This window comes from Salvelinus sp. IW2-2015, linkage group LG7 (assembly GCF_002910315.2).
Source record: "Salvelinus sp. IW2-2015 linkage group LG7, ASM291031v2, whole genome shotgun sequence".
Classification (NCBI taxonomy): Eukaryota; Metazoa; Chordata; class Actinopteri; order Salmoniformes; family Salmonidae; genus Salvelinus; species Salvelinus sp. IW2-2015.
In genome coordinates, this window is record NC_036847.1 from 23981400 (window position 1) to 24008636 (window position 27237).

The 27237-nt window shown below is 43.5% G+C and overlaps 1 protein-coding gene across 1 annotated transcript in view; it reads right to left on the reverse strand.

Annotated features, from left to right (window-relative positions):
- The window catches only part of LOC111966650 (IQ motif and SEC7 domain-containing protein 1-like), a 68142-nt gene that overhangs the window by 8312 nt on the left and 32593 nt on the right, over positions 1-27237 (reverse strand). The window contains 4 exon segments of the mRNA XM_070444565.1: positions 2041-2202; positions 2372-3417; positions 3600-3920; positions 4085-4391. Of these exon segments, the coding sequence (XP_070300666.1) occupies positions 2041-2202; positions 2372-3417; positions 3600-3920; positions 4085-4391 (1836 nt within the window).

The following is a 27237-nucleotide window of genomic DNA, read 5'->3' on the forward strand; positions in this document are numbered from 1 at the left end:
CCCCCCACGTCATTTTGACATTTCTGTTTTATATTTTTGTTTTCACAGCTTTTTGCCACACAAACATTTTACATACATTTACATGGTACTTTTTTTTATATACATTGCATTTGGATAGATAGTACATACCATGTGTACCCTATACATAGTGTTATCAGTCATAACTATTCCAGATCCCCTCAGCTTCTCTCAGCCCATCCCACCTATCTCCTTAGGCCACCTCTTTAGATTTCCCTGCGTTCATCTTTTTCAACAGTGTTTTGATGTTTTACATATGTTTGAAGCTTTCTAATCACATAGTATCCGCAGATTGTAATTTAAAGATTTATATTTTTGCTAATAGTATTATTATATTGTTGATTGATTGACTATGGCTTTCCAAATCTCCCAGCAGTGCTATTTGTAGATTTGTTCATCCATTCCTGAACTTGTGACCAGAAACAAGCTACATGGGGGCAATATCAGAATAAATGATCTAAAATCTGCAAAGCTGAGATGGTTTTAAGCCCCATATATACAGTGCATTCGGAAAGTAGTCAGACCCCTCGACTTTTTCCACATTTTATTACGTTACAGCCTTATTCTAAAATGGATCAAATATTTTTTCCCCCTCATAAATCTACACACAATACCCCATAATGACAAAGCAAAAACAGTATTTTTTGTTGACATTTTTACAAATGTATTAAAAATAAAAAACTGAAATAGTCTAGGGAAGTGAACCAAAAAATGTCTGCAGCATTGAAGGTCCCCAAGAACACAGTGGCCTCCATCATTCTTAAATGGAAGAAGTTTAGAACCACCAAGACTCTTCCTAGAGCTGGCCGCCCGGCCAAACTAAGCAATCGGGGGAGAAGGGCCTTGGTCAGGGAGGTGACCAAGAACCCCATGGTCACTCTGACAGACCTCCAGAGTTCCTCTGTGGAGAAGGGAGAATCTTCCAGAAGGACAACCATCTCTGCAGCACTCCACCAATCAGGCCTTTATAGTAGAATGGTCAGACAGAAGCAACTCCTCAGTAAAAGGCACATGACAGCCCGCTTGGAGTTTGCCAAAAGGCACCTAAAGGACCATGAGAAACAAGTTTCTCTGGTCTGATATAACCAAGATTGGACTCTTTGACCTGAATGCAAAATGCCACGTCTGGAGGAAACCTGGCACCATCCCTACGATGAAGCATGGTGGTGGCAGCATCATGCTGTGGGGATGTTTTTCAGCRGCAGGGACTGGGAGACTAGTCAGGATTGAGGGAGAGATGAATGGAGCAAAATATAGAGAGATCCTTGATGAAAACCTGCTCCAGAGCGCTAAGGACCTCAGACTGGGACGAAGGTTCACCTTCCAACAGGGCAACGACCCTAAGCACACAACTAAGACAACGCAGGAGTGGCTTCGGGACAAGTCTCTGAATGTCCTTCAGTTGCCCAGCCAGAGCCCGGACTTGAACCTGATTGAATATCTCTGCAGAGACCTGAAAATAGTTGTGCAGCCTGACAGAGCTTGAGAGGCTCTGCATAGAAGAATGGGAGAAACTCCCCAAATACAGCTGTGCCAAGCTTGTAGCGTCATACCCAAGARAATTTGAGGCTGTAATCGCTCCCAAAGGTGCTTAGACAAAGTACTGAGTAAAGGGTCTGAATAGTTATGTAAATGTATTATTTCAGTTTTTTATTTTTAATATGTTTGGCAAAAATGTCTAAAAACCTGTTTTTGCTTTGTCATTATGGGGTATTGTGTGTAGATTGATGAGGAAAAAAATCTATTAGAATAAGGCTGTACCACAACAAAATGTGGAAAAAGTGAAGGGGTCTGAATACTTTCCGAATGCACTGTATCAGTAAGAAACCTTAACTACCAGTAATACCCTAAAATGAGAAAATATCACACAATAAAAATTAAATAAAAGGATAGAATAGATTGATAGAAATGCATCCCCTCTAAATTAAGGATTTAGTAATCCCCTGTTATCCCCTGTTACTGTATATTCCCATTCTGAATTATACCCCTCTACCTCTCTCCCTCCCCCATTCCCAGACTTACTCCAGTACGTCCTTGTTGAACTGTTTTTGCCGGTTACCAAGGAATTCTCCAATCATCTGTCTGCTCAGGCCCTTCCTCTCCAGGATGAAGCGAGCGATCCCAACCGGAGTGTCGGACACAAAGCCTCTCTCGATCAGGTACTGGATCCCTTTCTCTGGCTTCCTGAGTACCAGAGAGACCAATCAGAAAGTCACAACAAAGAGAACGACTCCCCTGACGCTATATCCTACTTGTCCTATTTTGAAGGTTTTACTTTCAATGATTGGGATACGTGGCTGTTTGTTGTATGTAGTTTATGTAGTAAAATATGAATGGATTGCAAATGTCTTACTTGTTGAATAGGTTGAGTCCGATGCGGTACTGGCGTCTTTGCACCACGTCGTTGTTAAATGGCGGTGAGTCCCAGCTGTGTCTACTCTCTCTCTGATAGGTCTGCTTGCCCAGAGGGGGTAGGGGCTCCCTCAAGCTGTCCTGAGACGAGGAGCCAGAGCTGCAGTTCACCGTTTCGTTGGAGTTGGTGGTGGAGTTGAGAGAGTCGTTGTCCCCGTCAGACAGACAGGGCTGCTCTAGGCCACCAGGGGGCAGCGCAGCAGAGGAGGAGGAGGACAGGGGGGTGGTGGGGGGCTGCTGGGGGGAGGACGAGGACGAGGGGGTGTCTGGGTACTGGTGGTGGTGAGGGTGGTGGTGATGGTGGTGTGCCACGTGATGGGGGATGTGAGTGGGCAGGGGGGGGCCCCGGTCAGGGGCCCGGGTCTGGCCCTGCGCTGCTGCTGTGGAGACAGGGCGGGGAGTGTTAGGGGAGTGTTTCAGGGTTCCCTGAGGAGAGCCTGCTCCTCCTGCTGGCTCCTGCTCATAGATCTGTCTGCTGAGGGAGCCACGGTCTGAACGGTCGCTAGTGTCCACGGAGCTGTCGCTGGGGGGCTCGATGGTGAGCAGAGGCAGGTGGGCGCCCCTTAGACGGTAGTCTCGACACTCCGTGCAGGGGGTGCTGCGACGGCTGTTACTACTACCCCCTCCCTCAGTATCCCTGCTGTCCTCACGGCCCCCCACGCCTCCCCTGGGGCCCCAGTACTCTGTGTCTGTGCTGCTGGGGGCCCGGTCCAGAGACAGGGGCGAGGAGGGCATGCAGTCATCCATATATAGAGTGACATCACTGTAGGAGGTGGCTGTGCTGTCTCCGTGCATGCTGAGGCCTCCTCCACCTCCTCGGGATCTCTCACCCAGGCCTCTGCGGGATGAGGGGTTACTGCTGCTGCTCCACACACACTCCCCAAAGTCATCACTGATGCCTCCGCCCTCCCTGCTACCCTCTTGGGAGTCATCCCGCCCTCCACGGCAGGTCAGGGCGTCATCTATTGAGTCAGCCAGGGACTTTACCTGTACATGGTGAGAGGAAGCTCAGTACAGTTATTAGGTACAGATACTCAACCGGCAGTGTGACAAAACAAAGACTCAAACAGGAATAGAATTGAATAGAATCTCCAACTGAGGCTTAATTTAACCAGCCACCCGATTCAACATATTACTGCTGTAGTTAAAGAACCAGCTGTCTGACTGACCTGTTTGGAGAAGGAGTCTTCTAGGTGTGTGTAGTCTCCTGTCCGCTCTGTGTCAGGTGAATGAGGAGGGCCGATACCCACACTGTGTGTGAAGTTTGTCTGTGTTCCGGCCCCCTGCTGCTGCGCCTGGCGGTCGTCAAATGAGTACTGCAGCCGCATGTTGGACAGGATGATGCGTCGCGTCATGCGGCTCTCGGACGCCGAGTTGCGGAGGCGCTCAAAGTTCTTGTTCATACGGTACTGGCGGAAGGCCGTCTGGATGGTCCGGGCTGCTCTGCGGCTCACGAAGGAGCCACCGTACTTTCTCTCCAACATCTCCACCTGACAGAGGAGACAGAACAGGACACAGAGCAGTTATAGACAGGGCTACCACAACACTCACTACCAGTAAAGTAATGCATGTTGTCATGCTTGTTCTTTCTCTTTCACAGTTCAAACCATAGTGTATATACTCTAACCACACCTCAGGGCAGGCCTACATGTACCTTCTTGTCCTGTAGGTCTGTGGAGAGCTCATAGCTGTCAGACAGACTGGCCTTGCACCTCTTGTTCTCCTCCTCCTCTTGCTTGCGGAGGGCCAGACTGGCAGGCTGATGACGTGTTCGCAGTGCCCAGGCAAGGCTGGCCGAGCTTGGAGGCGCCACACACGGAAGCCCCCGGGGGCCTGGAGGACCAGGACACCTGCTGTTGTCACTGTAGCGCTCGGTGCCACGCAGGTACGCTGTGGTCTGGCTGTAAGGGCCGTCTATGTGGGGCCCTGGCGGCTCCACACATCGGGTTTCTGCTTCCACACTGTGTACAGAAGCATGAATGAGAGGGGAAAGGGCTTGATGAAAAGGGGACATACTTTACTGCAGTAATCCCCAGCCCCAAACAATCTCCAGTCCCAAACACAGATGTATTGTCACTAACAGGTAAGTCACATACATGCAGAAATTAGACCGGCGTAGCAGGAAACTTCTCCTGCTGGATCTCATGATGGAAGAGGACCAAACTTACACACATACATTCACACACTCAAACTGGAACTTTGTACTTAGCTTCTCACCACAACAAAGATCATAATTTACTCCAGCTATTCTAAATAGGTCACTTTATGTGCAGCAACCCTTTCAGTCACACCGATGGTAATAAAACAACGTGATCAAAGCTACAGTCTGGATTAGCATGACCCATTCCACCAAAACAATGTTCCTTCCACTGGAGCTGACAGAATCATGTGAAGTTTCCTGCCTTGTGAACCAAAGTCATGCAGGTGACAGGGTCTCTGCCCTTTCTCTCTCTCTCTACTCTCTCTTTTTGTCCTCTCTCTCTCTCTGTCACTTTCTTTCCTTCTTTCCAGGCCGGACAAACTCCCTGTGCTATTAATGTACTACTGCGTTTCAGTACCCTTGTTCAGACATCTCTCTCTCTCTCTCTGTCTATATATATATTTTTTTTTTCTTTTTTGTCTTTTTAGCAGTGAGTCTCTCTCTCTTTCTGTCTCACATTCGCTCTCTGTCATACAGGAAAATAACAAGTATTTTCACATTAGGGCAGTCATTAGCCATAAACACCCTCCACTGCCACATGCCACTAACTCCATACCTGACCGGAAAGACCCGGTCTTAACAATAAGGTCACACGCATGGGCGCATAGGACTGTACTTTTGACAAATACAGTAGATTATGAAACAAACACTTACACATTAAAACATTAACTTCTCCCACTAGGCCTGTACAGTACTACAACATACATGAGTCTGATGTAACCTACATAATGACCTACTGCACAAAATAAATCTAGAGATAGGCAACACACAGGCATGTAGAAACAGAAACAGCCTCATATAGAGTAAAGCCCAACAGTCTTCTCAGGCCTGATCTTCCAGGTAATCCAACAGCTACTCCACTGTCCTGCTCTCTATCCCATGTAGCAACAGTCAGCCAGTCCAGTCAGCCAGTCAGTCAGGCAGTCAGTGAGTAACCATTTCACCACAGTCATATGCTCCTGCCTTGACTTCCTTCCCTTGCCACACCCCCTCTGTCCAGGCGCTGCCCTCTGGTTCTTTCTCCCTCCCTGAAGAAAACATAATGACAGAGCAGAGGCACAGGGAAACTAAAACTGGCAGTGTGCAAATGTATGTGGTGAAAGCTATATTCAGACTATGAGGCAGGCAAACGTCATTGTAAAATACCTAAGTGGTTACAACACGTTCTGTAGGACTAGGGTACAACAATTTGGAAAGATATGTCCTTTCTCTCTCTTTTTGGTCCTCCCTTTTTCTTGTTTATCTCATTCTCTTCCCCTGAGAAGCAGTGATTTCCTGTGTTGGTGTGGAGCTGACAGAAAATATTTGACAGGAAGGAACACTTTGGAGGACTATGGAAACAGAACACCAATGATCCTTACACAGCCACAGTAGACACATTAGTTGAGGTTGAGAATACTATGTTATTTGTGCAATAGCAACAGAGTGTTGATGTTACAACACCTTAGTATTCAGAACATCAGAGGAGAGGAAGCTGTGTACCCACGTCATAGTGGTTTTTAACAGCATTTCCTGTACCGAGAAATAAACAGTTTTCTCTGATAAAGAGGGTGAAACAAGACCACAATACTATGAAAGACCGTTTGAACACATGGGACCGTAGCATGTTATGTAATAACAACAGGAGTCACTCTGGAGCCAGATGTACAGCGATACATCTCTGACCACTGCTGGAAAGTTAACCTCACTGCAGCTCAGTTCAGATAAAGATTTCAGTTGGGATGTTGATTTTGTTACTTGAGAAATAGTAGTGGCCAATAAGTGTACATCAGTTACATTTGTCCTATACTTCACATTGATGTACATTGTGTTTGGACTATTAGAGGTACTGTATTGATGTACCTTGTGTTTAAACTATAAGAGGTACTGTATTGATGTACATCAAATCAAATTGTATTTGTCACATGCGCCGAATAGAACAGGTGTAGACCTTACAGTGAAATGCTTACTTACAAGCCCTTAACCAGCAATGCTTTAAGAAGATAAGAAAAATAAGTCCTCTACTGGCAGCTTCATTAAATAGTACCCACAAAACACTAGTCTCAGCGTCAACAGTGAAGAGGCAACTCTGGGATGCTGGCCTTCTAGGCAGAGTTGCAAAGAAAAAGCCATATCTCAGATTGGCCAATAAAAAGAAAAGATTAAGATGGGCAAAAGAATACTGGACAGAGGAACATGTACACGGTAGTGTACATGTAGGTAGAGTTAAAGTGATTATGCATAGATTATAAACAGAGAGTAGCAGCAATGAAAAAGAGGGGTCTGTGTAGCCCTTTGATTAGCTGTTCAGGAGTCTTATGGCTTGGGGGTAGAAGCTGTTAAGAAGCCCTTTGGACCTCGACTTGGCGCTCCGGTGCTGCTTGCCGTGTGGTAGCAGAGAGAACAGTCTATGACTAGGGTGGCTGGAGTCTCTGACAATTATTAGGGCCTTCCTCTGACACCGCGTGATAGAGAGGTCCTGGATGGCAGGAAGCCTGGCCCCAGTGAAGTACTGGGCCGTACGCACTACCCTCTGTAGTTCCTTGCGGTCGGAGGCCGAGCAGTTGCCATAACAGGCAGTGATGCAACCAGTAAGGATGCTCTCGATGGTGCAGCTGCAGAACCTTTTGAGGATCTGAGGACCCATGCCAAATCTTTTCAGTCTCTTGAGGGGGAATAGGCTTTGTCGTGCCCTCTTCATGACTGTCTTAGTGTGTTTGAACCATGATAGTTTGTTGGTGGTGTGGACACCAAGAAACTTGAAGCTCTCAACCTGTTCCACTACAGCCCCGTCGATGGGAATGGTGGTGTGCTCAGTCCTTCTTTTCCTGTAGTCCACAATCATCTCCTTTGTCTTGAGGTTGTTGTCCTGGCACCACACTGCCAGGTCTCTGACCTCCTCCCTATAGGCTGTCTCATTGTTGTCGGTGATCAGATCTACCACTGTTGTGTCATCGGCAAACTTGATGATGGAGTTGGAGTCGTGCCTGGCCATGCAGTCATGAGTGAACAGGGAGTACAGGAGGGGACTGAGCACACACCCCTGAGGGGCCCCCGTGTTGAGGATCAGCGTGGCGGATGTGTTGTTCCCTACCCTTACCACCTGGGGGCGGCATGTCAGGAAGTCCAGGATCCAGGTGCAAAGGGAGGTGTTTAGTCCCAGGGTCCTTAGCTTAGTGATGAGCTTTGAGGGCACTATGTTGTTGAACGCTGAGCTGTAGTCAATGAATAGCATTCTCACATAGGTGTTCCTTTTGTCCAGTGGGCGAAACGGCCAGTGTGGAGTGCAATAGAGATGCATCATCTGTGGATCTGTTGGGGCAGTATGCAAATTGGAGTGGGTCTAGGGTTTCTGGGATAATGGTGTTGATGTGAGCCATGACCAGCCTTTCAAAGCACTTCATGGCTATAGATGCGAGTGCTACGCGTCGATAGTCATTTAGACAGGTTACCTTATTGTTCTTGGACACAGGGACTATAGTGGTCAGCTTGAAACATGTTGATATTATAGACTCAGTCAGGGACAGGTTGAAAATGTCAGTGAAGACACTTGCCAGTTGGTCAGGGCATGCTTGGAGTACACGTCCTGGTAATCCATCTGGCCCTGCGGCCTTGTGAATGTTGACCTGTTTAAAGCTCTTACTCACATCGGCTACGGAGAGCGTGATCACACAGTCGTCCTGGAACAGCTGGTGCTCTATGCATATTTCAGTGTTACTTGCCTCAAAGCGAGCATAGAAGTAATTTAGCTCGTCTGGTAGGTTTGTATCACTGGGCAGCTCGTGTCTGTGCTTCCCTTTGTAGTCTGTAATCGTTTGCAAGCCCTGACACATCCAACGAGCGTCGGAGCCGGTGTAGTACGATTCAATCTTAGTCTTATTGACGGTTTGATGGTTCGTCGGAGGGCATAGCAGGATTTCTTATAAGCTTCCGGGTTAGAGTCCCGCTCCTTGAACACAGCAGCTCTACCCTTTAGTTCAGTGCGGATGTTGCTGTAATCCATGGCTTCTGGTGTGGGGTATGTACGTAAGGTCACTGTGGGGACGACGTCATCGATGCACTTTTTGATGAAGCCAATGACTGATGTGGTGTCCTCCTCAATGCCATCGGAAGAATCCCGGAACATATTCCAGTCTGTGCTAGCAAAACAGTCCTGTAGCTTAGCATCTGCTTCATCTGACCACTTTCTTATTGACCAAGTCACTGGTGCTTCCTGCTTTAGTTTTTGCTTGTAAGCAGGAATCAGGAGGATAGAATTATGGTCAGATTTGCCAAATGGAGGGCGAGGGAGAGCTTTGTACGTATCTCTGTGTGTGGAGTAAAGGTGGTCTAGATTTTTTTCCCTCTGGTTGCACATTTAACATACTGATAGTAATTAGGTAAAACTGATTTGAGTTTCCCTGCATTAACTTCTCTAGGGTAGGGGGCAGCATTCGGAATTTTGGATGAAATGCATGCCCAAATTAAACTGCCTGCTTCTCGGGCCCAGAAGATATGATATGCATATAACTGGTCGCTTTGGATAGAAAACACTCTAAAGTTTCCAAAACTGTTAAAATAGTGTCTGTGAGTATAACAGGACTGATTTGGCAGGCGAAAACCTGAGAAAAATCCATTCGGGAAGTAGTTTCTTTTGTTGGTTTTGTAGTTTTCTATTCAATGCCATTACAGTATCCATTGACTTAGGACTCAAATTGCAGTTTCTATGTCTTCCACTAGATGTCAACAGTCTTTAGAAATTGTTTCAGGCTTGTATTCTGAAAAATGAGGAAGTAAGAGCAGTCTGAATGAGTGGACCCTAAAGTGTCACAGAGCTTTTTCATGCGCGAGACCGAGAGAGTGCGTTTCTTGTTTACCTTTTAAATTGACGACGTTATTGTCCGGTTGAAATATTTTCGATTATTTAGGCTAAAAACAACCTGAGGCTGGAATATAAACATCGTTTGACATGTTTCTATGAAATTTACGGATACAATTTTGATTTTTTTTGTCTTCCTGTTTTGACTGCGTTTGAGCCTGTGGATTACTGAAGAAAACGCGCGAACAAAACTGAGGTTTTTGGATATAAAGAGACTTTATCGAACAAAAGGAACATTTATTGAGTAAATTAATGTCTGCTGAGTGCAACCATATGAAGATCATCAAAGGTAAGGGATGAATTTTATCTCTATTTCTGACTTGTGTAACTGTTCTACTTGGCTGGTTACTGTTTGTAATGATTTGTCTAGTGGGCTATGTTCTCAAATAATCGTAAGGTATGCTTTCGCCGTAAAGCATTTTTTAAATCTGACACCGTGGTTGGATTCACAAGAAGTTAATCTTTAAACCTAAGTAAAATATGTTTTTTTTCTGAATTTTTATAATGAGTATTTCTGTATTTGAATTTGGCGCCCAGCAGTTTCACTGGCTGTTGAAGAGGTGGGACGCTAACGTCTCACGTACCCAAGAGAGGTTAAAGTCCCTGGCCACTAGGAGCGCCACCTCTGGATCAGCGTTTTCCTGTTTGCCTATGGCCGGATAGAGCTCATTGAGTGTGGTCTTAGTGCCAGCATCGGTCTGCGGTGGTATATAGACAGCTACGAAAAATATAGATGTAAACTCTCTTGGTAAATAGTGTGGTCTACAGCTTATCATGAGATACTCTACCTCAGGTGAGAAAAACCTTGAGACTTCCTTAGATTTCGTGCACCAGCTGTTGTTTACAAATATGCATAGGCCGTCACCTCTTGTCTTACTAGAGGCTGCTGTTCTATCCTGCCGAAAAAGCTTAAAACCCGCTAGCTGTATGTTAATCATGTCGTCGTTCAGCCACGACTCGGTGAAACATAAGATATTACAGTTTTTAATGTCCCATTGGTAGGATATACGTGCTCGTAGTTCGTATATTTTATTATCGATTGACTGTACATTGGCTAATAGGACCGATGGTAAAGGTAGATTACCTCCTCGGCAACGGATCCTTACAAGGCGCCCGGACCGTCGTCCATGATCTCTCCGTTTTTCCCTCCTGCAAATGACGGGGATGACGGCCTCATTGTGTTTGAACTATAAGAGGTACTGTATTGATGTACCTTGTGTTTAAACTATAAAAGGTACTGTATTGATGTACCTTGTGTTTAACCTTTCTAGCCCAGGGGTTCCGCTAGCGGAACACCCGYAACATTCCGCTGAAAAGGCAGCGAGCGAAATTCAAAAATATTTTTGTGAAATATGTAACTTTCACACATTATCAAGTCCAATACAGCAAATGAAAGATAAACATCTTGTTAATCTACCCATCATGTCCGGTTTTTAAAATGTTTTACAGCGAAAACACAACATATATTTATGTTAGATCACCACCAAATCCAAAGAACACACAGCCATTTTTCCCAGCCAAAGATAGTCACAAAAGCAGAAATAGAGATAAAATGAATCACTAACCTTTGATAATCTTCATCAGATGACACTCATAGGACATCATGTTACACAATACATTTATGTTTTGTTCGATAATGTGCATATTTATATCCACAAATCTTGGTTTACTTTGGCGCCATGTTCAGAAATGCCTCCAAAATATCCGGAGTAATTACAGAGAGCCACGTCAAATAACAGAAATACTCATCATAAACTTTGATGAAAGATACATGTTTTACATATAATTAAAGATACACTTGTTCTTAATGCAACCGCTGTGTCAGATATTTTAAAAACTTTACGGAAAAAGCATACCATGCAATAATCTGAGACGGCGCTCAGAAATACACAACATTTCTCCGCCATGTTGGAGTCAACAGAAATACGAAATTACATCATAAATATTCCCTTACCTTTGATGATATTTCATCAGAATGCAGTGCCAGGAATCCTAGTTCCACAATAAATCGTTGTTTTGTTCGATAATGTCCATTACTAGTGCCCAATTAGCTACTTTTGCTAGCACGTTTAGTTCATATGTCCAAACGCTGGCGCCGGTCCAGGCGAACTCGGACGAAAACTTCAAAAAGTTATATTACAGGTTGAATAAACTGGTCAAATTAAGTAGAGAATCAATCTTCAGGATGTTGTTATCATATATATCCAATAACGTTCCAACCGGAGCATACGTTTTTGTCTACAGAGTAATGGAACGCATGGCCATATCATGACTAGTGCGCGTGACTAGGAACTAGCATTCTGCCAGACCACTGACTCAAATAGCTGCCATCCGGCCCCACATCACACTAGAGGCTTCATTCTACGTTCTACTGACTGTTGACATCTAGTGGAAGGCGTAGGAAGTGCGAACAGATCCATATCTTACTGGGATGTGAATAGACGATGAGTTTAACATCAACCAGCCCCAGAATTTCCACTTCCTGTTTGGAAGTTTGCCTGCCATATGAGTTCTGTTATACTCACAGACATAATTCAAACAGTTTTAGAAACTTCAGAGTGTTTTCTAACCAATAGTRATAATAATATGCATATATTAGCATCTGGGACAGAGTAGGAGGCAGTTCACTATGGGCACGCGATTCATCCAAAGTGAAAATGTTGCCCCTTATCCCTAAAAAGTGAACTTCTTTGGGACTGGCGGCAGTATTGAGTAGCTTGGATAATAAGGTGCCCAGAGTAAACTGCCTGCTACTCAGGCCCAAAAGCTAGAATATGTATATAATTAGTATATTTTGATATAAAACACTCTGAAGTTTCTAAAACTGTTTGAATGATGTCTGTGAGTATAACAGAACTCATATGGCAGGCAAAAACCTGAGAAAAAAATACAACCAGGAAGAGGGAATCTGAGGTTTTTAGTTTTTCAAGTAATTGCCTATCGGATATACAGTGTCTATGGGGTCATATTGCACTTCCTAAGGCTTCCACTAGATGTCAACAGTCTTTAGAACCTTGTTTGAGGCTTCTACTGTGAAGGAGGGGGGAATGAGAGCTGTTTCAACCAGGTGTCTGGCAGAGTGCCATGAGCTCAGTCTCGCACGCTCCCGTGAGCGTTAGCTGCGTTCCATTGCATTTCTACAGAGAAGGGAATTCTCCAGTTGAAACATTATTGAAGATTTATGATAAAAACATCCTAAAGATTGATTCTATACTTCGTTTGACATGTTTCTACGAACTGTAATATGACTTTTTGTCTGAACTTTTGCCTGGAGTTGCCCGCGCCTCCTGAGTTTGGATTTGTGTACTAAACGCGCAAACAAAAAGGAGGTATTTGGACATAAATGATGGACTTTATCGAACAAAACAAACATTTATTGTGKAACTGGGRTTCCTGGGAGTGCATTCTGATGAAGATCATCAAAGGTAAGTGAATATTTATAATGCTATTTCTGACTTTTGTGACACCTCTCCTTCTTTKGAAAATGGCTGATTGTTTTTCTGTGACTTGGCGCTTACCAAACATAATCGCAAGGTGTGCTTTCGCCGTAAAGCGTTTTTGAAATCTGACACAGCGGTTGCATTAAGGAGAAGTTTATCTATATTTCCATGAATAACACTTGTATCTTTTATCAATGTTTATGATGAGTATTTCTGTAATTTGATGTGGCTCTCTGCACTTTCACCGGATGTTTGTTTGAGACAATGCATTTCTGACCATAACACACYCATTTCAAATGAGGTTTTTGGACATAAAGATTAACTTTATTGAACAAAACACACATTTATTGTGTAACATGAAGTCCTGTGAGTGCCATCTGATGAAGGTCATCAAAGGTTAGTGATTAATTTAATCGCTATTTCTGACTTTTGTGAGGGCTCTCCTTGGCTGGAAAATGTCTTTATGGTTTTCTGTGACTAGGTGCTGACTTAACATAATTGTTTGGTGTGCTTTCGCCGTAATGCCTATTTGAAATCGGACACTGTGGCTCGATTTACAAGAAGTTTATCTTTAAAATGGTGTAAAATACTTGTATGTTTGAGGAATTTTAATTATGGGATTTCTGTTGTTTTGAATTTGGCACCCTACAATTTCGCTAGCGTCCCACATATCTCAGAGAGGTTTTAAACTATAAGAGGTACTGTATTGATGTACTTTGTGTTTTATCTATATAATGTACTGTATCTAAACTTATGTTTGAACTACAAGATGTTCTGTATTAATGTACCTTTTGTATAAAGACAACTTCCTTTTACTCTATTTATGTTTAATCAGATTTCTCTAAAAATGTAATTTTATTTAGCAGCTCTGCACAGATATCAAGCTTTGTTGAAATCCACCCTCTATTCAACATCTCCACTCTACTTATAAATCAGATTTTTCTGGATGTATCATCATCTCTCACTCCAGCTTTTCTAATCCCTCCTTCTTTCTCTGCCCCCGCATCCTCACAAATGGAGAAACAGAGAAGGAGGAGGGGTTGCATAGTGACGGTTGCCGTGAGACCTATGTGGGCGGAGAGGCAGTGGATGGGATGAGGAGCATAGTTGCCATGACGATGGATTGACCGTTAACATCGTTTAGGTGGGTGTAGATGCATTGTGGGCTGTGAGTGACGGACAGTCATCATAACCATAATGCTACAAGTGTGTGTTTCAACAAATCTTCTCAGTGTTTATACATACAGCACATAAATGTATAACACTGGGCAGACTACTGTAGTTAGAGACTAAACTCACACACCCAGTCTCTATTGCAGGTCTGTGTTCCCTTTTACTGTATAAATAGTCTGCGACTTACCACAGTGCACCACGAAAACCAGTGCCCCTTTTATGGAGTGGAAAACATGGACAGTTTGGACACAGAAGTTGGTGACAAAGCCACACAGTTATACACCAAGATAGGGACACCACGCTGGCTGCCACATCACACAGGAGGGCACAGATGGCCTTTTCATGTCTGTCTCCCAGCCATATCTAAACATAGGTTACATAATATCACACATGAAAAAACTTTCTAGGCTGCTGATGATAACTGTCTGAACATCCTCTTTCATTGTACTCCTCTCCTCATCTCAGCCCATACTCAAACACAGTGCAGTTGCCATACCCTATTTAAAGACCAAAAATGTAAAAGTAGGCTACAAAAAACTAGACAAATCATTCCAATCCCGATTAAAATGCAAAGGCTGTTTAGCCTATTGCTTGCCTGGGTTTCGGAGAGTAACTGCCAGCCTGCACGCCTTTCTCTCACTTTAAGAAAGCAGAGAGCAGAGACAGTGCCAGACAGTTTGCTGCCTGAACGGTCAGCCGTTTAGGCAGTGCACCGATTGCTTTGAATTTTATGTTAGCCTTCGAACTCGGCCTTGTAAACATGCCAGCTGTTTTATGCATAGGATACTTTCACATTGATGTCGGCAAAGGCAGTGCATCCAATAGGCTAGTGTAAGATAAGCTTCCCCTAAAGTAAATTGAATTAAACTGGTCAAAATTAGCTTTAGAATTACTTGTGCCTATATATAAATAAACAAAATAATTCAAAATACTACTCCAGAAAGCATGATATGGCTTATGTCATTAGGTTATTAAATTTTTTTGCTGTGGATTGTTTTAAGCATGCAATTTGGGTAGTGTGCATGGCAAATAGCCTACCAAATAGCTGATTGTTGAGTTGCAGCGGTCAGTGAAAAGCAGTTAAATAGGCCTAGCCCCAGGGGTGCAACTTTCACTTGGGACAGGGGGGGACTGAAATTGCATTTTTGTCCCCCCCCCCATTTTATAATTGGAATGTGATACAAAATGAGACAAAGGTGTGGACCATTCAGACGCCTCCGAGCGGTCGGGTAGGCTTTTTGGTGTTTACCCGACCCCCCCCCCCCAAAAAAAAGTGATGTCTCCCCACTTCTAAAACCAAAGTTGCAGTATGTCTCCAGTCATATTAAGTGTAGTAGAATTGCATGAAATGTGTTTATAAAACGCCACATTTTTCCCATGCAAAGATAGGAGAAGAAATATCTCTCATTAGGCCTACTCTATGTCACTACACACTCAGGCATGCATTGTTCAGAACTGTCTGTTTTGCTAACAGTGACGGAGTTATATTATTAGCCTAAATTATGACTATGCAATCTACTCATCACATTAAGAATAGCAGCCTATCTTACATTACTATGCAAATGGTGAAGAAATTGCTTCCCCAAACTTGAAACTCACACGCTGCCTGTGGATGATGGCATTTGAAGTCGGCCTTGCTGTGTCTTGATAACTCCATGGGTGCTACAGCATTTTAATGTTTTTCCCATGGTATAACTGTGTATGACTGTGTTTACATAATACACTTAGACACAACGGATGTATGAGTAAAACGTTTGTTGTATAAATCATGAGGGTGGCCATAGCACAGATGCCTCATGTCTGATGGATGAACCTTCTGTAGTCCTGTTACAGTGCTGCTACTGACTGAGGCCCTCTGTGGTGCTACAGGTAGGTTACACTCATAAGCTCCCAACATAACTCTCTTCACCTCAGATTAATTTCGGATTAGAAACCGATGGGAGGCTTTCTGGGGGAACAGATGTGTGACACCGCAGGTGCTTTTGACAATATGTGATGAGAAGCAGAGAGGAGAGGAGGAGAGACGTGAGTGGGGAAGAGATGTATTGTCTGCAGTGTGAAACACATTGTCACCACCTCGCTAGTTGGCCCCTGCTGCATGTTCCATCGTGTCCCACCTTATTCATTATTGATGGGCAGCCTGCCTGCGTGTGTTACAGAGGCAGGGCAGCAGCATGTCTCATGGGTCCACAACAGGTCAGAGTGAATGAGACTTTAAAACCACATGAGCTCCCTGCCATCGATGAGAGACCATGATAGTCTATTGATCTGCACTGTGACTGACCACACGTCACTTTAACAGCCTCCTCTCACATGCCACCTCCTTTGTCTCCTCTGTCTCTGTCTGTCCTTCACCCCTCACTTGTCCCTCACCTCTTCCTTGTTCTGTCTCCACAATAGAGCTCACAGACAGACACCGGGGTTGAGAGTAACCCAAGCCTTATGCTTTAGCAATAGTGATAGAATAAAACAATCCTTTTCGAGACCCAACACCACTGACCAGCCATCCAGAGAGAACAACAACAGACTTTAGTTTATGTAAGCTACACTGTATATACCAAAGTATGTGGACACCTCTTCAAATTAGTGGATTCGGGCTATTTCAGCTGACAGGTGTATAAAATTGAGCACACAGCCATGCAACCTGACAGAGCTTGAGAGGATCTGCAGAGAAGAACAGGAGGAACTCCCCAAATACAGGTGTGCCAAGCTTGTAGCGTCATACCCAAGAAGACTCGGGGCTGTAATGGCTGCCAAAGGTGCTTCAACAAAGTACTGAGTAAAGGGTCTGAACACTTATGTAAAAGTGATATTTCCATTAAAAAAAATCTAAAAATCTGTTTTTGCTTTGTCATTATGGGGTTTTGTGTGTAGATTGATGAGGGGAAAAAAACTATTTAAGCTATTTTAGAATAAGGCTGTAACGTAACAAAATGTGGAAAAGGTGTGAATACTTTCCGAATGCACTGTATATATCAAAGTATGTGGACACCCCTTCAAATTAGTGGATTTGGCTATTTCAGCCACACCCGTTGCTGACAGGTATATAGAAATGAGCACACCGCCATGCAATCTCCATAAATAAACATTGGCAGTAGAACGGCCTTACTGAAGAGCTCAGTGACTTTCCAACAAGTCAGTTCATCAAATGTCTGCCCTGCTAGAGCTGCCCCGGTCAACTGTAAGTGCTGTTATTGTGAAGCGGAAACGTCTAGGAGCAACAACAACTCCGCCGCGAAGGGGTAGGCCACACAAGCTCACAGAACAGGACAACCGAGTGCTGAAGTGTGTAAAAATCGTCTGTCCTCAGTTGCAACACTCACCAAACTGCCTTTGGAAGCAACGTCAGCACAATAACTGTTTGTCGGGAGCTTCATGAAATGGATTTCCATGGCCGACCAACCGCACACAAGCCTAAGATCACCATGCGCAATGCAAAGCGTTGGCTGGAGTGGTGTAAAGCTCGCTGCCATTGGACTCTGGAGCMRTRGAAACGYGTTSTCTGGAGTGATGAATCACGCTTCACCATCTGGAAGTCCGACGGACGAATCTGAGTTTGGCGGATGCCTGGAGAAGACTACCTGCCCCAGTGCATAGTACCAACTGTAAAGTTTGGTGGAGGAGGAATAAAGGTCTGGGGCTGTTTTTCATGGCTCAGGCTCCTTAGTTACAGTGAAGGGAAATCTTAAYGCTACAGCATACAATGACATTCTAGACAATTCTGTGCTTCCAACTTTGTGGCAACAGTTTGGGGAAGGCCCTTTCCTGGTTCAGCATGACAATGCCCCTGTCCACATACTTATGGTAATGTGTGTATGAACTATCACCGCTATTTGGTGATAATGCCACATCATCAAACAGCTATATTCTAGTAATGATGGAAACATAGATAAAAATCGCTCTTACTGTACATCATGTCTGAAACAGGAAATGAACACATTTACCCATAAGTTGAATAACTTTCATTGTAGAACTCAGAAGGAGTGAATACTGTGAGAGAACAAACAAATCATTCATCTGTCAGATTCCAGCATTCTCCTGCCTCCTACACTCCATCCAYTAATTCCACTCCTCCATCTAACTGACTCTCTGATAATCTCCAACATAAAACATGTTCCCTCACAGACATTACTCACATACTGATATTGTACATACAGTTGAAGTCAGAAGTGTACATACACTTAGGTTGGAGTCATTAAAACTTGTTATTCAACCACTCCACAAATTTCTTGTTTAGAAAATATAGTTTTGGCAAGTCGGTTAGGACATCTACTTTGTGCGTGACATAAGTAATTATTCCAAGAATTGTTTACAGACAGATTATTTCACTTATAATTCACTGTATCACAATTCCAGTGGGTCAGAAGTTTACATACACTAAGTTGACTATGCCTTTAAACAGCTTGGAAAAGTCCAGAAAATGATGTCATGGAAGCTTCTGATAGGCTTATTGACATCATTTGAGTCAATTGGAGGTGTACCTGTGGATGTATTTCAATGCCAACCTTCAAACTCAGTGCCTCTTTGCTTGACATCATGGGAAAATCAAAAGAAAGCCAAGACCTCAGAAAAATTGTAGACCTCCACAAGTCTGGTTCATCCTTGGGAGCAATTTCCAAACGCCTGAAGGTACCACGTTCATCTGTACAAACAATAGTACGCAAGTATAAACACCATGGGACCACGCAGCCGTCATACCGCTCAGGAAGGAGACACGTTCTCTCTCCTAGAGATGAACGTACTTTGGTGCAAAAAGTGCAAATCAATCCCAGAACAACAGCAAAGGACCTTACTGCATTTCGCTACACTCACATTAACATCTGCTAACCATGTGTATGTGACAAATAAAATTTGATTTGATTTGATTTTGACCTTGTGAAGATGCTGGAGGAAACATGTACAAAAGTATCTATATCCACAGTAAAACAAGTCCTATATCGACATAACCTGAAAGGACACTCAGCAAGGAAGAAGCCACTGCTCCAAAACCGCCAATAAAAAGCCAGACTACGGTTTGCAACAGCACATGGGGACAAAGATCGTACTTTCTGGAGAAATGTCCTCTGGTCTGATGAAACAAAAATAGAACTGTTTGGTCATAATGACCATCGTTATGTTTGGAGGAAAAAGGGGGAGGCTTGCAAGCCAAAGGACACCATCCCAACCGTGAAGCATGGGGGTGGCAGCATCATGTTGTGGGGGTGCATTGCTGCAGGAGGGACTGGTGCACTTCACAAAATAGATGGCATCATGAGRTATGAAAATTATGTGGATATATTGAAGCAACATCTCAAGACATCAGTCAGGAAGTTAAAGCTTGGTYGCAAATGGGTCTTCCAAATGGACAATGACCCCAAGCATACTTCCAAAGTTGTGGCAAAATGGCTTAAGGACAACAAAGTCAAGGTATTGGAGTGGCCATCACAAAGCCCTGACCTCAATCTAATAGAACAATTTTGGACAGAACTGAAAAAGCGTGTGCGAGCAAGGAGGCCTACAAACCTGATTCAGTTACACGAGGTCTGTCAGGAGGAATGGGCCAAAATTCACCCAACTTATTGTGGGAAGCTTGTGAAAGGCTTCCCGAAACGTTTGACTCAAGTTAAACAATTTAAAGGCAATGCTACCAAATACTAATTGAGTGTATGTAAACTTCTGAACCACTGGGAATGTGATGAATGAAATAAAAGCTGAAATAAATAATTCTCTCTTCTATTATTCTGACATTTCACATTCTTAAAATAAAGTGGTGATCCTAACTGACCTAAGACGGAATTTTTACTAGGATTAAATGTCAGGAGTTTAAATGTATTTGGCTAAGGTGTATGTAAACTTCCGACTTCAACTGTATTGTCAACACTTTGGGTAACTGGTGAAAGGAGTCAGGCGCAGGAGAGCTGAGATGCGTGGACAAGGTATTTAATACAAGATAACACCAGTATAAACACAATACTACGGTGCGGGAAAAATACCGGTACCACGAAATAAACGGGTGTAATAACCAAACCCGGTAACAAATAACCAGCTGTCAGTAACAGCCTGAACAAAGAACAATCACACACAAAAACATGGGGGAAACAGAGGGTTAAATACATGAACAAGTAATTGGGGAATGAWAACCAGGTGTGTAGAAAACAAAGACAAAACCAATTGGAAAATGAAAGGTGGATCAGCGATGGCTAGAAGACCGGTGACGTCGACCCGCCCGAACTCCGCCTGAACAAGGAGAGGGACCGACTTCGGCGGAAGTTGTGACATGTATACTGACATGTCTTTACTGAAGACTCATCTCTTCAGTAGGTCATATGATTGAGTGTAGTCTGGCCCAGGAGTGTGAAGGTGAACGGAAAGGCTCTGGAGTAACGAACCGCCCTTGCTGTCTCTGCCTGGCCGGTTCCACTCTCTCCACTGGGATTCTCTGCCTCTAACCCTATTACAGGGGCTGAGTCACTGGCTTACTGGTGCTCTTCCATGCCGTCCCTAGGAGGGGTGCGTCACTTGAGTGGGTTGAGTCACTGACGTGATCTTCCTGTCTGGGTTGGCGCCCCCCCTTGGGTTGTGCTGTGGCGGAGATCTTTGTGGGCTATACTCGGCCTTGTCTCAGGATGGTAAGTTGGTGGTTGAAGATATCCCTCTAGTGGTGTGTGGGCTGTGCTTTGGCAAAGTGGGTGGGGTTATATCCTGCCTGTTTGGCCCTGTCCGGGAGGGGTATCATCAGATGGGGCCACAGTGTCTCCTGACCCCTCCTGTCTCAGCCCCTAGTATTTATGTGTCGGGGGGCTAGGGTCAGTCTGTTATATCTGGAGTACTTCTCCTGTCTTATCCGGTGTCCTGTGTGAATTTAAGTATGCTCTCTCTAATTCTCTCTTTCTCTCTTTCTTTCTCTTTCTCGGAGGACCTGAGCCCTAGGACCATGCCTCAGGACTACCTGGCATGATGACTCCTTGCTGTCTCCAGTCCACCTGGCCGTGCTGCTGCTCCAGTTTCAACTGTTCTGCCTGCGGCTATGGAACCCTGACCTGTTCACCGGACGTGCTACCTGTCCCAGACCTGCTGTTTTCAACTCTCTAGAGACAGCAGGAGCGTAAGAGATACTCTCAATGATCGGCTATGAAAAGCCAACTGACATTTACTCCTGAGGCTGCTGACATGTTGCACCCTCGACAACTACTGTGGATTATATTATTTGGGACCATGCTGGTGTGTGTGTGTGTGTGGTGTGCATGTGTGTGTGTGTGTGTGTGTGTGTGTGTGTGTGTGTGTGTGTGTGTGGTGTGTGTGTGTGTGTGTGTGTGTGTGTGTGTGTGTGTGTGTGTGTGTGTGTTTGCGATGGCAACTGACAGTCCCTGACATAACCCATCTGCTCTGGTCTCACCAAGTGCTCTCTTTCATTTTAACGACATACACTACGTCACAGGTAACGGCTATTCATTATCACACTCCTGCATTTCACTTAATCTACTTCCACCCTCGGCTCTATCTATAGACAGTGAACACGACAGGTCTGCTTTCATCACTACTGAATGTAACCTCTCACTGTCACAAACATGAACTTACTGTCATGAACACTACCAAGAACCCTGATGTATCCTCACATCGCTACATATTTGTCGCCAAACCCACTGGCTCCAGGTCATCTATAAGTCTTTGCTAGGTAAAGATCCGCCTTATCTCAGCTCACTGGTCACCATAGCAACACCCACCCATGGCACGCGCTTCAGCAGGTATATTTCACTGGTCATCCCCAAAGACAACATCTCATTTGGCTGCCTTTCCTTCCAGTTCTCTGCTGCCAATGACTGGAACGAATTGCAAAAATCACTGAAGTTGGAGACTTATATCTCCCTCACTAATTCCAATCATTGGCTGTCAGAGTATCTTACCGATCCCTGCAGCTGTACACAGCCCATCTGTAAATAGCTCATCCAACCAACTACCTACCTCATCCCCATATTTGTTTTTTTTCTTTTTTTCTGCTCTTTTGCACACCAGTATTTCTACTTGCACATCCTCATCTGCACATCTATCACTCCAGTGTTAATTGCTAAATTGTAATTACTTCGCCACTATGGCCTATTTATTGCCTTACCTCTTTACTTCATTTGCACACACTGTATACAGATTTTCTATTTTGTTATTGACTGTACGTTTGTTTACCCCATGTGTAACTCTGTGTTGTTGTTTTTTGTTGCACTGCTTTGCTTTATCTTGGCCAGGTCGCAGTTGTAAATGAGAACTTGTTCTCAACTGGCCTACCTGGTTAAATAAAGGTTAAATTAAAAATTMAAAAATATATTTTAAAAATAGACACCGTTGTGTACAGTTAATTGTTCATACACAGTCATATTATCTATAGAAGCTGTTCAAATAGAAAGAAATACATCAAGAACATAGACTGGAGCTGAGTTAAACAGCCTTCGTAACACAGTAGGTCCAGCATAGTGACTCAGTCATACTGACTCAGTGAGCTCTATAATAAACACATACAGTGCATACACACACGTTTTACATACAATCCAACTGACAAWCACTCAAAACTTAGTTACAGCATGTCATCTCTGTTGCGCTGTAGAGAAAGTTTGGGAGTGAAATCAAGAGTCCTTACCGTGCTGCTGCTGCAGTTAAAGAGAGGTCCCACACAGACTGGTGAAGCGCGATAACAAACACACACACACACACTTCACAAACACACACTCAGGTTCTCTCACTCGCCCTTCAGAGCAGCAAGGATATATTCTTTACAGTCTTTTGACAGCTCTGAACTTACTCACCCCGCCCAAACTCTCTCACACTCCCTCCCCCTGTTTCTTTCCTTCTCGCATTACACAAACACACCAGTCACAACAGAACAGCTAGGAGAGAAAGGGTCAGAGGGGGGATAATTTACTTCTCATTCAAATGGCACCAATGAAGGGATGGAGTCAGGTCTATATAGCTTGATACCTGGTGTATTATGTCACGTCACACTCCATTTCTGATATACTGTACACTACTATACCTTCATGAGTGTGTGGGTGTGTTCATGTGTAGGTCTAATGTGTGATTCAAGTAAAGAAAACACGCATACATCATAAATACACACAGATATCATTTTCTATTGGTCACCAACATTTTATTGAAGATGCCCGTGCCCACAGTTACCGGTCGATTACTGTATGTGTCTCAGAGACACAGTTGAGAAGTACAGTAGGACTACTCTACCATTGAGATTATAATCACTGCCCTCTGCTGTCCCGAGGTCTACACTACAACTACATTTACAGTGGGAAATTATGATGGGTGTACATCAGGACCATTTTTTAAATTCTTCTCTGCACCAATTATGATATGTTTATTTCAGATACGGATCAATGTCCTCTAACATTTCTAAACAAACACAAACAAATACCAGGACATTCAATCCGTTGAAATAGCTTTTTTTTTTTTTAATTCAATCTCATTGTGTGATGATAAGAACTAGCTTCTCACAGACTTGAGTGGCAGTGTAGTAGCTGCTGAACACAAATAATGACTAGGCTACTTTAAAACTGAGGAGACAGGTGTGAGATGAGCAGAGAAAAGCTAATGATCTCAGACAGTGAGCAAATAAGAGACAGAGATATACAGTATGCGAGGAAAACATCACAGTTCGTGAACCTAACTACCACTGAGTCATACTTTCTGGTAAATCACTATCACAACAACTATCACAATGAGACTAAAATTTGCATGCAACTAAAGAAGGATCATTCCATTTAAATCCATCCAGACTGGGGTTCTGTCCAGTGTCATTCAACTGGAGTCCCTCATAGAGACTGAGAGTCCGACTCAGGTGATTGGTTGCTGTCCAACTTGACTCCATGAGACCAATCAGCTGTCCAGTTTGATGCCATGAGACCAATCAAAGTGCAGGGTTATCGAGAGGAGGGGCTACTGCACCCTGAGGAGGGACAACAGAACTGATGGGATGCATCATCGTCACACTTTTCACTGAGGAACCAACGGGAATGGGTAAAGCGAGAGACAGACAGAGAGAGAGAGGGATGGAGACAGGGTGATAGACAGACGGAAAGGGAGGTAGGGAAGGAGATAGAGTGAGGGAAAAAGACATGGAAGTAGGGAGGGAGAGGAAGGAGAAAGACAAAAGATACACAGAGAAAACAGATAGCAAGAAAAAGAGAAAAAGCATGAGATAGAAATACATGACAAAAAGTTGATCAAAGCATACATTGGTGGAAATGATACTGAGAGAAGAGAGGAGCAGGAGGCTGTCGAAAGGTTCCTGTCATATCCTAAATGTGTAAAAAGGAAACAATTTGAAGTAAAGTTTCTGTGTCTATGTGTCAGCTGAAGCCAGAGGTCAGGATCATCATAGTAAAGCTAAGGGAGTGAACGTTATTTATAATAATGGTTACATGGAGAAAATCGGACCTCTCTGAAATGAAAATGGATGGCACTCCCTTCAGCAAAATATCTTTGACCTAAACCCTCCCTAAATGCTTGAAAAATAAACAAGTGACCCACCCTATACCCAAAATAATAATAAAAATAAAGTGGATAGCAGAGAACATGTCTACCATTTACCCTCAAATCTTGGACAGACCAGAGCCTTAGATTTAGACACTGTTTTTGTCCTGTAAGCATTACATGGCAACGCAGGAATTTTGATAGTGCACAGGGCTGCGGGTCAGAAGGTTGTGGGTTCGCAGACCACCATAGACAAGAGTAGGAGTGGAAAGATTGCATGAGTCGATCATCATATTTGCAGGTCGGAGAAAAATAGCCTTTAATAAAAAATCTCCTGCAATTCTGTCATTTTACATATTAGCAAAATATCTTTGAATACCACACATATTACCGAAATTACAGCCTACTCATTCAGAGGTTTTTCTTTATTTTTACTTTTTTCTACATTGTAGAATAATAGTGAAGACATCAAAACTATGGAATCATGTAGTAACCAAAAAAGTGTTAAAAAAATCTAAATATATTTTAGATTTTAGATTCTTCAAAGTATCCACCCTTTGCCTACAGCTTTGCACACTCTTGGCATTCTCTCAACCAGCTTCACCTGGAATGTTTTTCCAACAGTCTTGAAGGAGTTCCCACATATGCGGAGCACTTGTTGGCTGCTTTTCCTTCACTCTGCGGTCCAACTTATCCCAAAACATCTCAATTGGGTTGAGGTCGGGTGATTGTGGAAGGTCGGGTGACTGCAGAATGCTGTGGTAGCCATGCTGGTTAAGTGTGCCTTGAACTCTAAGTAAATCACAGACAATATCACCAGCAAAGCACCCCCACACCATCACACCTCCTCCTCCATTCTTCAAGGTGGGAACCACGTATGCGGAGATCATCCGTTCACCTACTCTTCGTCTCACAAATTTGGACTCATCAGACAAAAGGACATATTTTCACCGGTCTAATGTCCATTGCTTGTGTTTCTTGGCCCAAGCAAGTCTCTTCTTATTATTGGTGTCCTTTGGTAGTGGTTTCAATTCGACCATGAATGCCTGATTCACGCAGTCTCCTCTGAACAGTTGATGTTGAGATGTGTCTGTTACTTAAATTTCTGAGGCTGGTAACTCTAATGAACTTATCCTCTACAGCAGAGGTAACTCTGAGTCTTCCTTTCCTGTGGCAGTCCTCGTGAGTGCCAGTTTCATCATAGCACTTGATGGTTTTTGTGACTGCACTTGAAGAAACTTTCAAAGTTTTTGAAATGTTCTGCATTGACTGACCTTCATGTCTTAAAGTAATGATGGACTGTTGTTTCTCATTGCTTACTTGAGCTGTTCTTGCCATAATATGGACTTAGTCCTATTTGGTAAAAGACTATCTCCTATATATACCCCCTTGTCACAAGACAACTGATTTGCTCAAACGCATTAAGAAGGAAAGAAATTCCACAAATTAACTTTTAACAAGGCACACCTGTTAATTGAAATGCATCCCAGGTGACTACCTCATGAAGCTGGTTGAGAGAATGTGTGCAAAGTTGTCATCTAGGCAAAGGGTGGCTACTTTGAAGAATCTTAAAATGTACAATATATTTTGATTTGAACACTTTTTTGCTTACTACATGATTCCATATGTGTTATTCATAGTATTGATGTCTTCACTGTTATTCTACAATGTAGAAAATAGTAAAAAATTAAGAAAAACCCTGGAATGAGTAGGTGTGTCCACATTTTTGACTGGTACTGTATGTGCTCATCTTATCATATTTATCCAATGCAAAATCAGTGTGTCTTGTTTACAACGAAACTGTCCCTGTTTGCAAATAATGAAATATAAGACGTCATTAAGAATCTGAGCATGTGCTTTCAAAAGTTAGACCTACCTATCCACCCCGAACAGAGTAGCCCTACCGATGCAGAAAACTATATGCTTTAACTGCTTGCTACTCTTCCGTGGCTTAACCCAATGAGCTTTCCCTAAAAGCTGTCTGGGTTTAAACATCTTCTATTGTACAGAAAGTGAATAGCTAAATCAGTTGATAGTGACAGAATAAGATTACTTTCCAAGCAAAGTCAATTGTTTGTCTTCTCGGCTATAGAGGGTTGTAGCTCAGCCTCTGAATGTCAAAGAAACTAAACAATGATATTCCCATATGAATCCGGGTATTTTACAGCTTGTAACTAGCATAAAGCATCGAGGGAAAAAGTACTGTTCTATATCATTAATATATCCATTTTATTTTCTTCAAAATCGTAAGCTAACAAAGGTTTAGGCCTGTGCTTTTTGCCATTTTCTTTAATAAAATGTAGGCCGATGGCATACCCTCTCATACCCCTCAATTCAAGTCTAGGGTTTAACTTAACAGCCCTTCACTGACATGGAGGTAGGCTATTTAAAGAGTGCATGGTGGGTTGAGGAATTGATTATGCCTACTTACGGCACCTGCAGCTGCTGCTTCAAGTTTCAGCACCACAATGTAAATTACTCGAATCTGACTTATTGTGAGGTCAATAACTCTGATAAATAGATCATGGGCAAGAAACATTGTTTTTCTTAAAATCAATTATAGTAGTAGCAAGCTATGAAAGTTGACCTCCGGTCCTCCTTCTCATCTTTGTGCTCTCCTTCTCAAACTGTTCAGAACATTGGCACTGTACAGGCTAGTCTCCGCGCAAGATTTTCTGGACTAGGCCTAATTTTCGGAAGAAGCCTCTATC